We start from the raw sequence: 19201 nt of genomic DNA, 5'->3' as shown, positions 1-19201 counted from the left end.
TAAAAACCGAATTTTCGGTTTTCGGTTTAAAAGCAAAAAACCGATTAACACCTAAATTAAAACAAAGACTGAAAAAGATCATTAACCAAATTTAAGAAAACCGGTTTTTGGAAACACCGATCTTATTTCAACATCCCTAGTGGGACATCAAGTATATCCTGCGTTGCTAAATTTTTATTCCCATATTTGATCATTATTTGGATCAAAAGTGAGATTTGTCAATCACAGAAACTTACTAAAAAATATGCAGAACATCTTGCCAAAGAACATCTTAAAAAGAAAAGACGTTTTCATTGCTGAATTTACCATCTGGCGCAGGTAATAACGTTCTTCTTTCAGGTACTGGTCTAACATACGAAAAGAAGAGCTGCCTGAAACTTTTATTGACGCCTTGAATCAGGGTGATAAAAGCCTTTGTCTAACCATCTTTGTTTATTTGAAAATAGGTGCCAGTATCTGTTATAATGAGCGAGCGATCATTTTCAACCCTTCGAAGGTTGAAGACCTATTTGCGTAGTAGTATGAGCTAGCAAAAAAAAACCAAGGAGATTGCAGTTTTCAATTTAAAAATAAATATACTTAATATGTATAATAAAAACAATAATTTTCTTAAACACCCCCCGAAATTTGTTTCTGGATCTGGACTAACGTATCACGTATCTAATTATCTCTCGTATGGTTTTCGATCCGTGAATGGATCTTACCATTCGAGCCCAGGACTGAGTATGTCTGACGAAATCTTTGGGCAATACATACATACATATCTAATGTATATAGTATTATTGGTACTTTACAAACAAATTTTAGAATGTTATAACAAGAATAATTTTTTACTTCTAAATATGTATTTAATTTAATTTAGTCAACAAACTAAAAATCATCAAGAATAAATTTATCATTTACATATATACCTGACACTACAATATGTGCCTATGCATTATTTATGTGATTAAGAGACTACTATACTAGAGACAGACTCAAAAACTGTAATAACGATTCATATGCAATAAGGCAATTCATTTTCTCATTTCCCATTTCCATTACATTAGGTGCTGAAATGCTCTCCCCTTAATCTAAGAAAATTTTCTTAAATGTTCCTTTAAGAAGCTTCCAACGCTTCAAGGAACTTCAATTTAGGAAACGGAAATGTGACCAATCTGAATAAAACATTTGCTCATGCATGATTTTCTTGAGAAAATACATAAATACACACATATGTGCATAAATGCATAATTTCCTGCTATAAGATTTCTTCATTTACTTGTATGTACATTCTCACAATTGTATATACCCTGCAGGGAAACCGCGGACTAGTGAATCAAATTTCTAGTTCCGTACTAGGTCTTTATCGCCAAAAAGGAACTAGTCCGATAGGAACCAGATCCCCACCAGTCCAAAATCGGCGAAAAGTGATACTTTTAAGAAACTAATTTTTCAGTTTTTTTCACTACAAATCTATATCTAAAGAATTTAGAATTGGTTCGGAACTATAGAAAAAGGGATGCAGAACGAACTAGATCCTATTTGTCGAATTTAGAACTATTTCGGAACTATTGAATAAGGGATGCAGCGGGGGCTTATTTACTTTACATAGATATGTGTTCGGCGGCTTTTTCGTTCAAATACGCTTCTATTCTGTGCTTCGCAGATGCTATTTCATAGTTTGGTAATACAAAACAAAGCTTTGTGTTAACATATTAACATCTTGGGACCGTCTGTAATCTAACCAATAACAGCGAGCACCTCTGCAAAGTCAGCTACAGCAAGGTATGTAAACGTACATTTCGTACAATCATTCAAACAAATTTAATTTCAAATTGAAAAAAACGTTTCTTTGAAAATAATGTAAAATCGCACACGACAGAACTGAAAGGTTGAAAAATCATGATACTTTTTTCTTTCGTCCGTCGATTTTAGAACTGGTTCGGAACTATAGAATTTAGGACTAGTTTGGAACTATCGAAAAAGGGATGACACTTCCTAGGACATCGCCATGTTAAATTCGCCAGTTGCTTGCATGCAAAAGAGATTTATCGCGAACCAGTACTGGGTCTAAATGTACTAGAAGCGCCCCAGTTCAGAACTAGAGATTTTCCCCACAGGGTATTTACATATCTATGTATGTCGGCCGCTGTGGTGTAGTGGTACACTGAGAAAAAGGATTAGTTTCGACAACTAAAGATATTTAGTTCCCGAATTTTGACAATATTTGGGAACTGTTACCAAGGATTGGGAACTATTACCATGGGTTGGTAATTATAACTAAATATATTAAAGCTTCTAATATTCATCTAGGTTGTAACAAATCGTTAATTTAGTTGAAGGGTTAATACTAATTACTTATTAAATTTCTACAAATTTCATTCAACTTAACGTATGGTTCATAAAAGTATATTATTAAGCTCTGCTAATGCAGATAAGCTTTCTTTCAACACATGGTTTAGTCATAGTTACCAAATCTTAGTTGAGGAAACTACGATTTGGTTTGAGAGTGGAACATATTCATGCTTGTGAGCAGCGTTGCCAGGTTGACGTTTTTAACGTCATTTGGACGTTTTTTGTACCCTGTTGACGTTTGGACGTTTTTTGTGTAAAAAATGACGGTATTTTAACTTCCCAGTAATTTTTCTTTGTTACTAAATCTTATAAGTATAACTGATTTTGAATTATTTTCTTAATAAATCTTAACAATCTTTTTTGCTGCAGCTGCTTCAAAAGATTTTTTCTGGATTCTTGGACTAAGGATCCCGTGTTCAAAGGCAGGTTGTGTAAACACTTGAGGTTACGAGGCTTGCTGTAATGTTTGCAATTGCACATTAAAAGCCAATTCCGGAAGAGCCGATCTATTGTAGCAGGCACGCTCGCAAAAGCATCAAAAAAGCTGTGCAGCATAAAACGTCAGAAAAAAGTAGGCGACTTTTTTAAGACTTCATTGAAAATGTAATGAACACAAAAAATACTGAAATATTAGGTCCATTCAATAACTTTTCCAGTAAGTACTTGCAGCGAGAGCGTAAAAGAAGAGTTAAAGAGTTAAATTGAGAGCAAGAGAAAATTTTCAAAAAAAGTTATTGAACGCAAAACTAGTAAAAACTTGCAACTTAAGCCATTTTGATACTTTCTGACGATTAAGTTTCGGCGCGCAATTTTCTTTTTAATTGGGAATAGTTCCCATCATCATAAAACTAATAAAATTATAGTTTAAAAAACTAAAACCTCCCTATTATAATTGCCATTCGTACTGTCATCAGGTATGTAACTTGAGAATAGAAATCGCTACATCTTTTAGGCGCATCAATATTACATAGTTAGATCCCGAGTTAATAAAAGGAAGGTATAAAAATATACAATAGATTGAAATTTTTCATCCATATTTTCATTTCACTAATTATGTTTCATCAAATCATCCTCTTAAACAGTTTGTTTACATTTGAATTTGAAACATAACCTTTGACCTTTTTGACTCCTGAAAATTCCTGATAGAAAAATTTTTACTCGCAAGAATTTGCAGCTCTCTCGGATAGTTACGCTCTCGAATTCGCTCCCTCTTGCAAATATTTTGGGTTATTGAATGCATTCCCAGTAAAAACTTGCAAGTACTAGCAACAATTCGTAACAGTTTTTTGATATTGAATGGACCTATTGCTATGCTCCTTCTTAGCAGAACGTAATTTAGCATTTTCGAAAATCGAGCCCCTAACCAAATGTCTACAAGAAAAAAAAATTATTAAAAATCAACGCGATCATTTAGCCCGTTTAAACTTGCACATTATTGCCCTGAAATTTAATGGGCTATCAAGCTGCATACTCAAACAAAATTCTAAAAACTCTGAATAAAAAGTTTAAAATCTAGCTGAAAATTTGCAGATTGTTTATTATTTTTGCACAATTTTTGTGGATTTATATTTTGTTTATTAATGAGCTTGGATTTTATGGAAAAATAATAAACATTAAATAAACGAAAGAGAAACAGCCAAAATCGATCAAAATATAATAACAAGTGTGTGTATAAAATTATTTTTATATTAACGACCAGTTTACAATAAATTTTAAATGTGCTCTGTCGAAATGACATTTTAATATATGTACATTACGTACATATCAGAGACCGGATTTGAGTACTAATAAAATTAGTGTACTTATTCATGATCCATAACAATTAGTGCAATTGAGTACTTCCACTAATTCCAAAAATGAATAAGAGTAATATCCACCAAAGCAAGAACACACTCAAAATATACTTACTCTTATTATTGCCGGCAATTTTTGTCTTTATCAGAGGTGGGCACTACCACAAACAAGCGTGAGCTAAAAGTGAGCATGTGTTAGTGTACCTAATTCATTTTGCATGCTGTCGTGTTCTCATCGATGCGCTCTCGCTTGTATACGTACACGCAACGCTTACGCTCTTTTAGCACCTGCTAACTCTCTGCCCATGCCTGGTCTTTATTGATTATAGTCTACCATCTGGATTTTACTCATTTGTTCGAGTGAGAGGTTGAAAATAATTTGATTGAGTTTAATATTATTTATGTTTTGCGTCGTGCCACATCAGTGTTGGAATTTTTGGTACAATCGTACTTTTTTGATACAATTTTGTTTACAATATACTTTCCTACTACGCAGTACATTTTAGTACAATTTTGTGACGAATACTAAAAATATATAGCTCGTTATATGTTTGGCATTTTTTTTGAACATGTCGGTCATTTGCTTCCATATTATCTTAGTATGTTCGACGATTTTTTTTATGAAGAAAATGAGCAACACCATCAAAAAATATATTAAAAATCAACGATAAGTCGCAGCTATCTTAAACTTGCACTTTATTTAAATTGAATGGGCTACAAAACTGCATACTCCAAATATGTATTTTTAGGAAATCTAATTAAAAAGCTTGAAATTTTTACGAAAGTTTGTTGATATTGCGCAAAGATTGAACCTTGCATTTATACGGGTTTTGCCAAAGTATAAACTGCATTTTTATAAACAAATATTTAAAATTAAATAATTTTAAGATAAATGGCCAATCCTGTCAATATGTGCGTGTCGTAAAGTTTTGACAAGCACTTGAAATACTATTCAAATGTCAAGTTTTAGTACTAAATTTAAAGAAGATGTCTCTTTTATCCATTCATAATAATTTAAAAAAATGTGTTTGTTAAGAAGTGTACCTCAAAATATGTGCATACACATTTATGTTAAAACTGTAAATATGTAAATGTACCTACATACATAAACTTTCCCATGAATACCATCAAATCATTTGTCTTGAAGGGTATGTATGTATGTTTGCATGTACTAAGAAAATGTATGAGCAAATTCAAAAGTCGATACAATTTACTACAGTCGAAAAATACAGTTTTTGTATAGATTTCGTACTATAGGAACAACCTCATTTCCCAACACTGTGTCACATACGGGCGTGAACACAACAACAACAAACCAGCGTGAGCTAAAAGTGAGAGTGTGTTTGTGTGCCTTCGCGTGCTGTCGCTTTCTCGTCGTTTGTACATGTTTTGTTGCTATAAACGACGAAAATTACTAAATTCACTAAAATCACTCAACTGAGCTATTGGTGCTTCTTAGTGTTCCTCCTCATTTCGGTATAACTAATTTGTTTAATGGCTCCATGAGAGAATTGAGCACTACACCAATGCCAAGAATGATAGAATACAAGATTGCGCCGATTGCAGCAGAATTCGTGAGAGTAATTTTAGCGTGACGTCATCGTAGAGTTGACAACTGAGAGCGGCGAGAATGAGGGCGACTAGTGATGTGCTGAATTGTCCCCAATATTCGGTACCCAATACTTCAAAAAGATTTCGGTACCCTATACTTCCTTTTCGGTATCCGATACCGATTATTTACATTAAACCCTCGCCATTATATGCATTTCAGGTTTAGAAAAAACTTTCATTACTAATTTATATGATATCGGCTAAAACACTTGAACTTATCGCCACAGAAAAATATTATTTAATCATTTTTAACCTTAGTCGATCCAAGGTTCAAGAAAAATGTTTTGACGGATGAAGAAGCTTTTCAGGGGGGAGATCTAACCAGTTAGCGACAAGTTTCGGATCGATATCGTACTTGTTGGTGTAACAATATTTCATATCATACGTCAACTAACCCGATACCGATTCGAAAATTGTCGCTAACTGGTTATAGAATCTGCCCCTAGGCCTCCAAAAATGATATCGTCCGATTCAGCTGGAACAAAAAAGCTTCAAACAAGTGAGAGTTTCTCTGCGTTATGGCCTGGAACCGACATATATACATCGTTCATTTGAATCAGTATTAAAAGCTCTATTGGCTCTATTGGCGAGTCTCCCCTGAGCCGTTTTTTCCATATCTTTGGCCGGTGTGCGCTTTTATTTGAAATCAAAATGTTTTGGTACCGAGTATCGAGAGTATTGGATACATTTTAAATCGTTACCGAATATCGATCAATACTTGAAAGTATTGACTGAGCACATCACTACTGCTGTCTTCTCTACTATGACGTCACCAAAACAGCTGATTCTGTCAAAATCACTGAGAGCCGAGTAGCGGTATCGTCATCGGCGCCACCAATGCATATCAACAGAGAACTTAGTCATTGTACATGCTCTCGCTTTGTGTGCCGAGCGTAAAATAGTGTTAGTGCATATGTGTGAATATTCTGCAATGAATAATATCCACTAACACTATTTCTTGTGTTATTCAACCAATTACTTAAAAACACGAATAATTGCAGGTCCCTGGTACATATCGAGCCCTAGCCGCCAAAATAACGTAAGCGACACAATTTTCTTTTTGATGCAGAAATGCATCTAAATGCTCTAGGAATATTTCTGCATCAAAAAGACAATTTTGAAAAAAATGTCGCTTACGTTATTTTGGCGGTTAGGGCTCGATATGTACCTTTGTATACAATAAAAGTTTTATAAGAACAATTTTTTGTACATCCAATTGAGAAAGACGTTTTTGGGTAGGAAATGAAGTTTTTTCAGACCAAGAGGGACGTTTTCTCATGCCGAAGACCTGGCAACACTGCTTGTGAGCCTCCCCTAAAGAATGTAGAGCGCTCTCTGAGCAAATGTGTGTTTCACATACGAAGAGCGCCCGCTGAGCAATGCACACAGTCCCACTCAGTGTTGCCAAACATGGGCTTTTCCTACTAAAACTGGTAGGTTTTTTTCCATTTGGTGGGTTGGTAGGATAGATTGGATTTTGGTAGGTTCCGCGACAATAATAGTTATTTGCGAAAAATATAAAATATGTATCTTCAAACACTTTAGCAACTTTGTTTACACGAATATTTCACCGGTAAAGTCCACCATTGTCCACCTGACCAGAGACTTTATTGTAAGACTTGAGGAATATCACCAAAACTAACCTATTGATCTTTCAATATGGTAGTAAGACCCGTTGTCACATATGCGGCACTGGCCTGGTGACCAAAAGCTACGCAAGTAAAGGACGTTTTCACCTTTATCAAGCTGTACCGACTGGTCCGCGTGGCCACTACAGGAGCTATGGGCACCTGTCTAACGGATGCCATTGGTGTCATTGCAGGCGTTTTTCTTTTGTCTATCCTGTTTGAAAGAGGCCTGCAGAAGCGCCCTACGACTGCCTAGTATGATCAGCAAGAAAATTTGGGATCTTCGAGGTCATTTGGAGGTTCTAAAGCCATTACTGGATAATCCCGAGTTATCTTTCTATAAACCCTACAAGATCAGAATTCCTGAAAGGGACCACCGACGGATCAAAGATGAATGAAGAGAGTACTGGGGCAGGCGTATTTGGACCAAAATTTCAGAAAGTCTGCCAATTTACGCATACCCAACTATATTCCAGGCGAAAGTCTTCGCAATCGTGGTCTGTGTAGAAGAAAAAATGGGGCCAAATTAAATATTATGTCGGATATTCAGGCAGGTTAAACGCTTTGGACTCTTTTAAAACGGCATCAGGCTTGTGGACAGCTGTAGAACTCTTTTGAACCACTTGCAAGCCAACTATAACGTAACGCTGTGTGGGGTTCCGGGACATGAAGGGTTTGAAGGCAACGAAAGCTGTTTAGTGAGCTGGTAGAGGAAACTCCAGAGCATATTCTATGTGACTGCCCACGTATCATAAATACCAGACTGATACACTTTGGGGAAGGATTGTCTTCATCCAAAATTTTATTTAAACGCGCTCCAAAGTGCCTAACTTCTGAAAGAGAATAAGGTTGGAATGATTACAATTAGGGTTAAGAACAACAGATCTTCTAAGGTCGCAGCGCGTGTATCCCAGACGTAATAATAATAATATAGTTGATGTTTTTGCAAAACCGCCCATCGCCCAATTGCAAAACCGCCTATCTTACGGCACTCAAATTTTACAGGAGAGCGAAAAAACGGTTTATTCTTTGAAGGCATTGCCTTGTTAGGCGATATATTCTCCAGCTATTATCTTACAAATCTGTTCTTTTAATAACGATTTAACGATTTTTATGCATAAATCTCGATGCCGTGTCATTAAAAAAATATTAAAAACTTAAATAAAATTTTGGTAGGTTTTGGTTGATTTTGGTAGGAAGTTTTGGTAGGAAAAAAAATTTGTCTGTGGCAACACTGGTCCCACTTATTGAATCGTTTGAATGTTCTGGTATGCCGACCATTGCATTGTGCGTGGAAATCATTGTTCCACTACCGCTGTTCGTATATGGGTGAAACACGCGTGTGGTCCAGGGATGAAAAATGGAAATTTCAGATTGTATCTAATATCATAAAATAAATGCACCTAAATGAGACAGACTGTACCTAAAAAAAGTTACGTTACGTTAGTTCATAAGAAGTTTTTAAATAAACTTGACTTGCTTTTTTTAGCTGAGTTTATATCTACATCCAGAGTATAGTCTAATGCGAATCGGAGAAGCTTTGTTTTTGCCTAATTTTGACTACTGGAAAATTCTGGCGAAATAGACCAAAAAAACACTCTGGCGAAGTTTACTTTTTTCTAGCTTTTTATAAAACAAAAGGAAAGGAGGCTGCTGATTTATCCGATTCCCTTAAATAGCTGCAGCAAGTCTAGAGAAAATAATGGGAATTGCCGTAAGTATATTCGAAAGCAGTTTAAATATATTCCAGAAATCAAATAGCGAATATGGGTCAAATAGCTATTGCCTCAATTTGTGGCCCTCAACTACAGACAATTTGAATAAATCTTAGACCCAGGACTGTATGGGCGAAAAAAATTAATAGAAAAGTTAAAAATGTTATCATATGCGGGGAACTTTAGCTTTTATGGTTTCAATAGATAAAAAAATGCATTCCAACAATTGCACAGGTAGCGCGTTTGTAGATTTCACACCGTCAGTGGAGAGGGGAGTACATCGGTCTAGGGGGCAATGACGTTTTATGGAAGAAATTAATCCCAATTTCGAATATCAAAAATACAGCAAGAATTAAGAAGTTTAGGATAGCTAAGTAAAGGGTTCATTTTTCGTCGTGGCTCTTCTAAATCCAATGTAAAATATTTAAGAGAATACACAATATGATTTTGTTAATTTCTTCCTTTTGACCACTTTTCCCCACTTTTTCCCATGCCGACAAGTAAATATATTATCACAGTAAAGCAAAAGAAGAAAATAAGAATAAAAATTCATCTAATCAAAAGATGATTGTACCTAAAATCTAGTGATTGTACCTAATGTACCTTTAGGTCAGCAAACGTCGGAAAAAGGTACAATTGTACCTACTTTTTCATCCCTGGTGTGGTCACAGAGCGCTCAGTAAGCTATCACGATTGAGAGAATACAAAGGTTGCGCCGATCTCGGACCGCTATTCCTCTCTTAACGAATTTGACAGAATCGTGGTTTGCATGACGTCACACTTGTGCAACTTGTTTACGTTTTCCTTGCAACATTTTTTCTTCTTCTTCCATTCTTGCTCACGTTTTGGCATTTCTCTCTCGCAATTGCACCAATGTGACGTCACACAAAAGTTATTCTCAAAATCTTCTCTGATCGGCGCAATCTTGTATTCTATCATTCTTGGTAAGCTATGGCATGTCGATCGCTGCGCAAGGTAAAGAAAGAAAAGTGTGTGCTATGACATGCACAGAATTGTTTGTCTCAGTTTCAGTTTTTCTATCACCGCGAGTTGTTTCGGTGCGCGCATAGTTATTTAAAAATATACAGTTTGATGCCAACCGGGGTTTTTCAATGGATGTATAATTCATGTGAATTATAATTTGAAAGTGTGTTTAGCCAAGGAAAAAGCAAGGCAGTATACTTCCAGATATTTACCTGGGTTTTCGCACGACTGTTCCTGTTCCATCGTTGTTTTTTAGGAAATGCATACCACCATATACATATGTATTATTTACTTTAGTAACTAACTTATGTAAATATGTACGTATTTTTTAAGCTTAATATATGCAAATAAAAGAAGAAAGTAAACACAACAAACATCGAGTAAATTTTTATTTGTATCAAACTGAAACTTTCTTTCCAATAATAAACGGTTAGCTGATTCAAGTCTACAGCAAGTTCACAAAATTAACTTGTATCAACCAAAGCATTGTTTATATTTACTCAACAATCATTTTATTCAACTAACAATATTGTCCAATCAAGGTAGTCGTTTTGTAATTATTAACAAATATACATTTGTCCCAACTAGAAGTCTTAAGTAAATTGCTGACTTCGTGAACTAGATATTTATTTCGTCATATCCAACTATGCCACTTGGTCACTATAACCAAATCGTGGTTATTATAACTAAACCTTTTTCTGGGTGTAAGCAGTGCGCGCTTCCACTCCGCGACGCCTGGGTTCAAGCCCTGGTCAAAGCAACATCGCAAAAAATATAAAAAAAAAGGTTTTTTCTTAACAGCGGCCGCCCCTCGACAGGCAATGGCAAACCTCCGAGTGTATTTCTGCCATGAAAAACAGATTGTCATAAAAATACAATCGCCATTCGGAGTCGGCGTAAAACTGTAGGTCCCCCGGCTTTGTGTGACAACATCAAGGCGCACGCCACAAATCGGAGGAGAAGCTCGGCCAAACACTAACATATGTGTAAGCGCCAATCTATTATTATATTATTATGTATGTATAAACATTAATATGTAAGCAGAGCTATAAAAATATTCGCAATGAGATAAAACTTTATTAAGCAAATAAGAAGTTTGGAAAGTTCATAATGATTTACCTATTTAGAAGGGAATGAATAAGCATCTATATATCGAGCTCTAAACGCCAAAATAACGTAAGCGAAATTTTTTTCAAAATTTTCTTTTTGATGCAGAAATATTCCTAGAGCATCTAGATGCATTTCTGCATCAAAAAGAAAATTTTGAAAAAAATGTCGCTTACGTTATTTTGGCGGTTAGGGCTCGATATGAGCCGTTTATTTTGGCATAAGTCACATTTTCAAAAAAAAAAAATCGAGTCAATGATACCACTAATTATGGCTTCACGGTATCTATTCCTTAAAAAAATTTGCATTGAAATGTTGAGAACTACTGAGTTTACGTTAGAGAGAAGTTTTGCTAGTCAGCGGTATAACGAAGATGTTTATTTTGAAAGTGGCATAAGTTACTCAAAAAAATCAATGATAACACTCATCACACAGAGAATTTCATACCAAAAAAAATACTCAAATATAAAAAAATATAGTAAAACCGCGTTATCGATCTGACATCAGGATTCTTTTTTAAAGGACTTGGAAATTTTAAATGTATGATTAATTTAAAAAATTATTTAAAAAATCTGGTGCAATGTAGAATAACAATAGGAGTACCAAATGAATGAGAAAATCCTGTAGAATTTAAAAATATTAAATTTTTCCGTGCCTATGGATGAATAGGCATTGAAAATTTCCTTTTAAAATTTTAGCCTTGAGTATCCTTGAAAATTTGCAGTATTTATTTTTGAAAAGCTTTTCAGATTTTTTCGTGCTGAATTCGATGCTGACCCCAGAATAGCCCAATCACGTCACACGATGAAAAACTTTTTTTTTCAGAAAGATCATCTCGTTATCTAAAAGTACAATTGCTCCCCTCTAAAATTCATTTTAAAGCTTTAAAAAAATCTTTATTTGTCACCGAGAAGTCGTCTGTTGAATTTACTGAGTTTAGTAAATTCGTCGATATTCTGAAAATGAGGAGTATTGTGAAAAAATTGTTTTCATCGTGTTACATGAGTTCAAATGTGCCCAAAAACCGTGATTTTTTGTACTTTTAGGTTAGAATATCTCGAAATCCTGACGTGATTGGGCTATTTTGGGGTCAGATTCGAATTCAGCACGTCAAAGACCTTGGGAAAAGTTAAGTCCGATTCTTGGTTAGAAAATTTAATGAAATTTTGTCGGCCTGTGTTATGGGTTAATGATTAATATGCACACGAGCCTTTTTTGAATTTCATCCTTGTACCGTAATAGCTTAATTCAATTAACATTCTCTGCTTTATCTTCATCTAACAGCTCATTTACACAGCGTGTTCACTACCGTTAGTGATAGCAGAGCGTAATCTGCGAGCGCAACTAAGCAGTATAGTTTCAGGCGCTGGTATGATAGATTCTATTGTGAACTCTATGGTAAGATAAAATACCGGCAATTAGTTTCAATGAATCAGCAGTTAGCCCTGTGTTATTTCTATACTAATTTCTGTAGAGCACTTACCGGGTGTGCGGCTTGTACCTGAGCTGAATGCTTTAATTAAATAAGACACCGATTTGTTTCTGATTATGCTCCCAATTCGTGACACATTGGGCGCGTTCATAAGACTTACATAGCTATTGCTAAACGTTGACTGTTTGTCCTAGAAACGCTCAGCTCAACAGTCGCCAACTTTCCGCCATTTTTTCCATGGTACAATTTTTTCGCTACCTGAACTCAACGTATTTTGCTCAGCCTAAACAGATGATCGAAAAGATTTACGACGCTTATATTAAATGTACTATGCTCATAAATGGAGAGTCAGCCCTTAATAAAAATATTATGTGCGGGTTATGTAAAATAAAACTAAAAATTTCAAAATAAAATAATGTAAAAAAAGATATTTTTTAAAAATAAGCTTTTATTTAACATGTACATTAAAACCGAAGTAAATCAATACAAATTGTTAGTAATTTTCATTAGAGTTTGAGTAATTCCTTTCGCCATTTGGCTTTTAGTAACTTTAACGAAAGCTTAACTTATTTTATTTTATTCGCTTTAATGCAGTTATAACAAAATTTTCTTGCTAAAAAATCTTTTTTTTTACATTATTTTATTTTATTCCTTTGATTGTACATGATAAACAGAAGCTTGTTTTTAAAAAATATTTTTTTTTTTACATTATTTTTTGTAAGTATCATTTGAATTAATGTGACTGGCGGGACAATGAAAATAATTTTATTTTACCCTCGTGCACTCAAAGATGAATTTTAGCCAAAATACCTAACTTTCACAAACGGTGTTTTTGTGGTGTAAATATGAATTATACGCTTTCGTTTTCAATAAAAATGAGGTTTATATAATCTTCATAAAATATGAAAAAATATTTAAAGTTGTGACTGGTGAGACATCTCCTTGTGACTGGTGTAAAGTAATTATGCACGAAATAAAAGTTTCCATAGACAAAAATTACAACTTCTTTTGATTTTTTTAACATTTTCAAACAAATTAATGAAATGTAGATATTTTAAAAGAGGTAAATCTGAAATAAGAGATAATTAGGGCATATTTAAATTTATGTCGTTTTCCTCTTTTCAATGGAATGACCTATATATGTATAGCTGTATATTTGGGTATGTACATATACACATTTGTGAATGTAAAATGTTCAAGGGCTAAAATAATTAAAATACTTACCCATAGAATCCTGACGAACGCCCACAGAACCCATATTTGTGCCATGTGTCATTGAGAACGGTTGCGTCATACCTGGGTAAGATGAAGCGCCCATTTGGAATAAATCCTAAAAAAAAACCACGTCATTACAAATATTTCCAAATATACAAATATAATATACAAATGTATATACATATGGAAATATGTTTATATATGTATAAATTTCGATCCCATGGATCATTATTTAAATGCCAAAGCGTGCTTGTTGGCTATGTATGGCATTTAACCAAATGAATTATAAGTTCGTTTTACACACCTGCGGATATCGATTTATTGAGTTGTGATGTGGATACGGCTGATAACCACGTGATACACTGTATCCTTGTATATTTCTCATCATGCCGTTGCACGAGGGGATCACAGATGGAGCCAAAGCTTTCTGCAGCTGCTTTTCTTGTTTTCGATATTTAGCGCGACGATTTTGAAACCAAACCTGAATTAAAATAAAGTAAAGCTTATTAAAAAATGAATCACAAACAACTGGCCTCAACATCAAAAAACAATTAGTAATTTAAATTTATATTAGGCCACAAATAACGCAACAAAAATTAAAAGACAAGCCAGTCTTCGAGTTAATAGTCTAAAAATGGAATTAAGTGAAACCACAAACACATGTTCAAGTCTAAATAGCAATAAAGTAGTTGTCCTTGAATGCAGTTGGGTTGATAAAATGAAAATGTGGAAAAGCCACAACAGGTTGCATGTACGAACTTAGCTCAGTGAGTAGAACACTGGCCTTTCACGCCGAAATTCACGAAAAAAAAACAATTAATAACGTAAAGCTTAATAGTTTTAAATATTTACTTAAAGCTCAGTTAGTCTAGACTTACTTTCAGTTACTTAACTTAACTTAATATTTTGGCCTACCTGTTATATGAGAAACTGTGTGGTCGGTTAGTTAAAACTTGATTCTCTCGGTGGATTAGAAAGGCGAAAGGAGACGGATCGTGGTATTCCTATAAGGAAGCCTTAAAAGGGCTCAGAGGACATCATGGAAAAACTTCTGTGACAATATTGAGGAACATTTGGAAGCCAACCGGTTACGGAAGGTATTATCAAAGAGTGCCATTTCTCACAGCTATATCCAGAGGATAAACAGCGAGTGGACTTCATCTCGGGATGATATGCTAGAGATTCTTCTAGATACACACTTGCCTGGCTGCACCGCGGCGGAGAGTAACTCGGCCCCTACTCTAGGATCATTTCCGGCGGGGGAAGCCATCGTAACCCACAGGAATGTGGACAGGGCCATAAAATCTTTTAAACCCTTCAAATCCCCTGGACTGGATGGCATTTTCACAGCGGAGCTGCAAGAAGCATCTGACATATTATGCCCCAACCTAACGGTAATCTAAAAAGCTTACATCACAAGATATACGACAAGGGGCACTCCTCAAGGAGAATTACTCTCACCACTCCTCTGGAATCTTACGGTAAACACCCTACTCATGTGCTGCAACGCTATTGCGTATGCCGATGCTCTTGCCCTAACTGCAACCGGTAAACACCCACAAATCCTGGGAGAACTGTTGCAAAACGCCTTGGTTATCGTGGAAACCTGTTCTAGAGAATGCGGACTGAACACTAACCCGGCTAAAATGGTCACGGTTCTCTTCACACGGAAAACAAAAATCCCCCCATTTCAACTTCCTACCTTAAATGGCGTATAGCTGTCGCTCTCTGATGAAGTGAAATACTTGACCGTCATCTTGGACAGGAAACTTACCTGGCAACGCAACGTAGAAGAGCGGGCCTACTACAAAACGGCTATAGGCAAGAAATGGGGTCTCAAACCCCACATAGTTCACCGGATTTACACAGTAGTGGTACGTCCTATATTATTCTACGGCGTCACAGTCTGGTGGACATCACTGGTTATCCAGGAGCTCACAAATTCTAAGCTTACCAAGGTTCAAAGGACGGCATGCATGCTAATCACAGGTGCACTGCCATCCACACCCACCAAAGCTATGGAAACACTTCTAAACTTTCTGCCCGTAGACCTTTTTGGGAAGCTACAGGGGAGCTGCAAAGCAGTAAGAATAAATGCACTGTCAAAATGGAAAGACACCAGATTAGGTCACACCAACATCCTAACCAACTACCCGGACACATTCAGGTCCCCAGATTATACGACACCACCGATGGTGCTCGAGAATAAGTTCTCGCCTCGTATTCCTTCAAGGAAGGACTGGGAGGACGACTCGGTCTGGGGCCTCCAAGATAACTCAACAGCCATTTACACGGATGATTCTAAACTAAATTAAGAGTAGGGAGTGGGATACACTCAAAAGACCTCTCACTAGATCTCTGCTTTAGGCTACCAGACCACTGCAGTGTCTTCCAAGCGGAACTCGCGGCCATAAAGGAGGCTGCACTCTGGCTCATCGATTCTTCTCTTAATCTACCTTCAGTAACAATATACTCCGATAGCCAAGCAGCTATTAAGTCACTGTATTGCTGCAAGACATCATCAATAACTGCGTTGGAATGTAGGAAAGCCCTTAACGATCTAGCTTCAAAATCAACTAGTGACATCGTGTGGGTACCGGGCAACAGGGACTTTCAGGGTAACTGTGCGGCGGACGAGCTTGCGCGGAAAGGAACTACCCTGTCGGGCGTGAACTCCTCTCATGTAGCGGGCATACACCTATCTACCTGTAAGACATGGCTCAGGACATACTTCGTTGAGAGGGCAAATAAAAGATGGTCGGTAGAACCCACGTGTGGGACGCCTCGACAAATCTGACTCAAATTCGACAAGAAAAGATCCGACGCACTCATTTGGCTAGAAGTCCTGTTCTAAGGCTGGTGACCGTTATAATTACGGGCCGCTGCTTAATGGGAAGGCATGCTAGCATAATGGGTTTGCCGACCAATGACTTCTGCCATGGTTGCCGCGACGAGGTCGAAATCGAGAGTGTGGAACACTACCTCTCTCATTGCCCCGCCCTCACGAGAGGGCGAGGAGACGTTCATTTCCCCCCACCGTTTTGATTGTCTCGCGGATCTAAGTGGAGCAGGCATTTACGAATTCTCGCGCTTTCTAAACCTAACCAACTGGTTCCACTTCTAGGTGAACGGACGGGTTCGAATTCGAGCTCTCAATTGCTATCACAACGGACCCACTGGGTCCAAGTGTGCCTCTCTCCTATGTTGGATGAAGGCAGCCGCTTCAACCTAACCTAACCTAACCTTGTTAAAATTTAACGTACCGTAAGCAACTAAGAACCTGTAAATCAGCAGTGCCCAGCGCAGCGCACTTGCCTATAGAATTTTGCCAGCGCAGGGCACTTGCTTATGGAGTTCTACCGGCGTTAAGCATGCCTGCTGTAGATTTTATATTCTTAAGTTGCGGCCTTACGGAAATTGAGAGCGCTGGGAGAATCAGGGTTTCAAGACTCTCGTTTTTGTATTTCTTAAAAATAAATGAACGCAAACATTTTCGTTTGCATGAATTTTTTCGGGGCCTCTAAATCTCTAAAAATAGGGGTGGTTCGGTTCAGTTGTTCGAATCACTTAGGAAAAGCTTGTACCGGTACAAGAACCCGTTCAAATGGTTTAATTTTTTATGCTAAAGCTTACAAATATTGCAAAAATATGGCAAATCTGTAACATAAAAATAAAAGGCTCTGTTACTAAGATCAAATTCAAATATCCACATGTATAGTGGTGGAAAAATAAATAGAGGCGCGACATTTCAGCAAGTTTTGGCTAATTTTCTTTTGTTTATTTAAGGTTCATTTATTTTTAACCATATGAATCCAAGTTTCAAACTTTGTGCAAAAATTATGAAAATTCTTCAAAGTTTCATCTAATAAAAATTTCTAGGAAGCATTTTTTAATTTCTAAGTTGATTAATGGCAATTTCTCAACGGATTTTCTGCCATACAAAGTATGTGGGAAATTCTTATTTGTATGGTAGAAAATGCGTAATATTAAAAAAAATTATTTAAAGTCAACGCGATCAAGGCGAAATTAGAAAAACTTTTTTAAGGTTTGGACAAGTCGTGAGCCTAGTCGAGTAGATAAAAACAGCATACTCAGAATTTCGAATTGACACTCAAAATCTTGGCTTAATGTTGAAACCCTCATTTTCGGTAGGTTGGAGCTTACATTAGGCCTTAACTTCATATGTCAAAATAATAGGAGTGCGAAATTTGACTTTCTTTGGTTTAATGTTCATATATTTTTTATAAATGTGTAGCTTGTTATATAACAAAAACCATATAAATCCTAATTTAAAACTTTGTACGAAAATTAGAAAAAATCTACAACTTTAAACAAAATTACATCAAAGTATACAGTTTTTATCAGAACTACAAAAATCCGAGTATGTAGTTTTTTGATTTTTTTGCTGGCGTTGATAAGCATTTTCTCCATATAAAAATATTTCAATCATTCTTTATATGGGCGAAATTACAACTCACGTAAATAGTTGCCATCAAACAAAAATGTTTTTGCGGTTTTACCATATGGGTTGCATTTTTAGAGAAAAATGTGTATTACAAAACGTAAAAAATGCTATAGGGGATTTTCATTTTGAACCGAATCGAACCATTTTTTGGAGTGGCTTTTGGTTCGGTTTTGGGATTTCAAAATAAAAAGGGTTCGGTTCGGAGTCCGAAAAAAATCTAAGGTTCGGTTCAAACACCGGTTCGGATCGAAACCGGTTTGCAGCCCTGAATTTTTCGATGTGGCATTTTAGGCGGCGAACTGTTAAACTGATGAAAAAGAAAATACAAAAACAAAATATTTCCACGCTTGGCTTAAGTTGACGTGTTTGAGTAATCATTGATGATTTCTTGTGGTAAGTTAAGTTAAGTCTAGACTAACTGAGCTTTTAAACCGAAACTTGCTCAGTTTCTTAAGTTTTCTATAATTTCAGTTATTAGCAGCTTTAGCTATCATTCATTATGTTTTCAAACTGTACCTTCAATTTTCCCAACTTAATTGAACCAAAAATTTTGCAATTTTTGAAGTGCAATTAAGCGGGAATATGTACTGTAGTCATTATATACAATTTGTGAGCTTCAAAATGAAAAACCTTGGGAGCATGTAATAGCCTTGAAAGAATTCCTACCTTCTATTCTACCATTCTACCATTACCAGAATTACCAGAATTCTACCACTAACCATTTCCAGTGAAAATTTTTCTTTAAAAAATTTTGCCAGTTCATCAGATATGGCCAGCTAAAAGTTGACATTGAAATCTCCTGCGGGAATTACAGGCCGACCATAACAGTCTACTTATCTTTATCTTCATCTCTATCATTCATCTTCTTCTTCATCTTCATCTTCATCTTCATCTTCATCTTCATCTTCATCTTC

At 36.0% G+C, this 19201-nt stretch overlaps 1 protein-coding gene across 1 annotated transcript in view; it reads right to left on the bottom strand.

Moving 5' to 3' along the window:
• Positions 1–19201, bottom strand: part of LOC118734095 (pituitary homeobox 2) — a 224790-nt gene that overhangs the window by 86839 nt on the left and 118750 nt on the right. Inside the window, exons 4-5 of the mRNA XM_036463800.1 lie at positions 14127–14303; positions 13832–13937 (exon numbers count right to left, since the gene is read on the bottom strand). Of these exons, the coding sequence (XP_036319693.1) occupies positions 13832–13937; positions 14127–14303 (283 nt within the window). The remainder of the gene's footprint in view (positions 1–13831; positions 13938–14126; positions 14304–19201) is intronic.

Source organism: Rhagoletis pomonella, unplaced genomic scaffold (assembly GCF_013731165.1).
Source record: "Rhagoletis pomonella isolate Grant_MI unplaced genomic scaffold, Rhpom_1.0 Rhpom_scaffold_00002, whole genome shotgun sequence".
Taxonomy (NCBI): domain Eukaryota; kingdom Metazoa; phylum Arthropoda; class Insecta; order Diptera; family Tephritidae; genus Rhagoletis; species Rhagoletis pomonella.
Note: the sequence above shows the minus strand (reverse complement) of the source record. Positions and strands in the feature narration are given on the sequence as shown.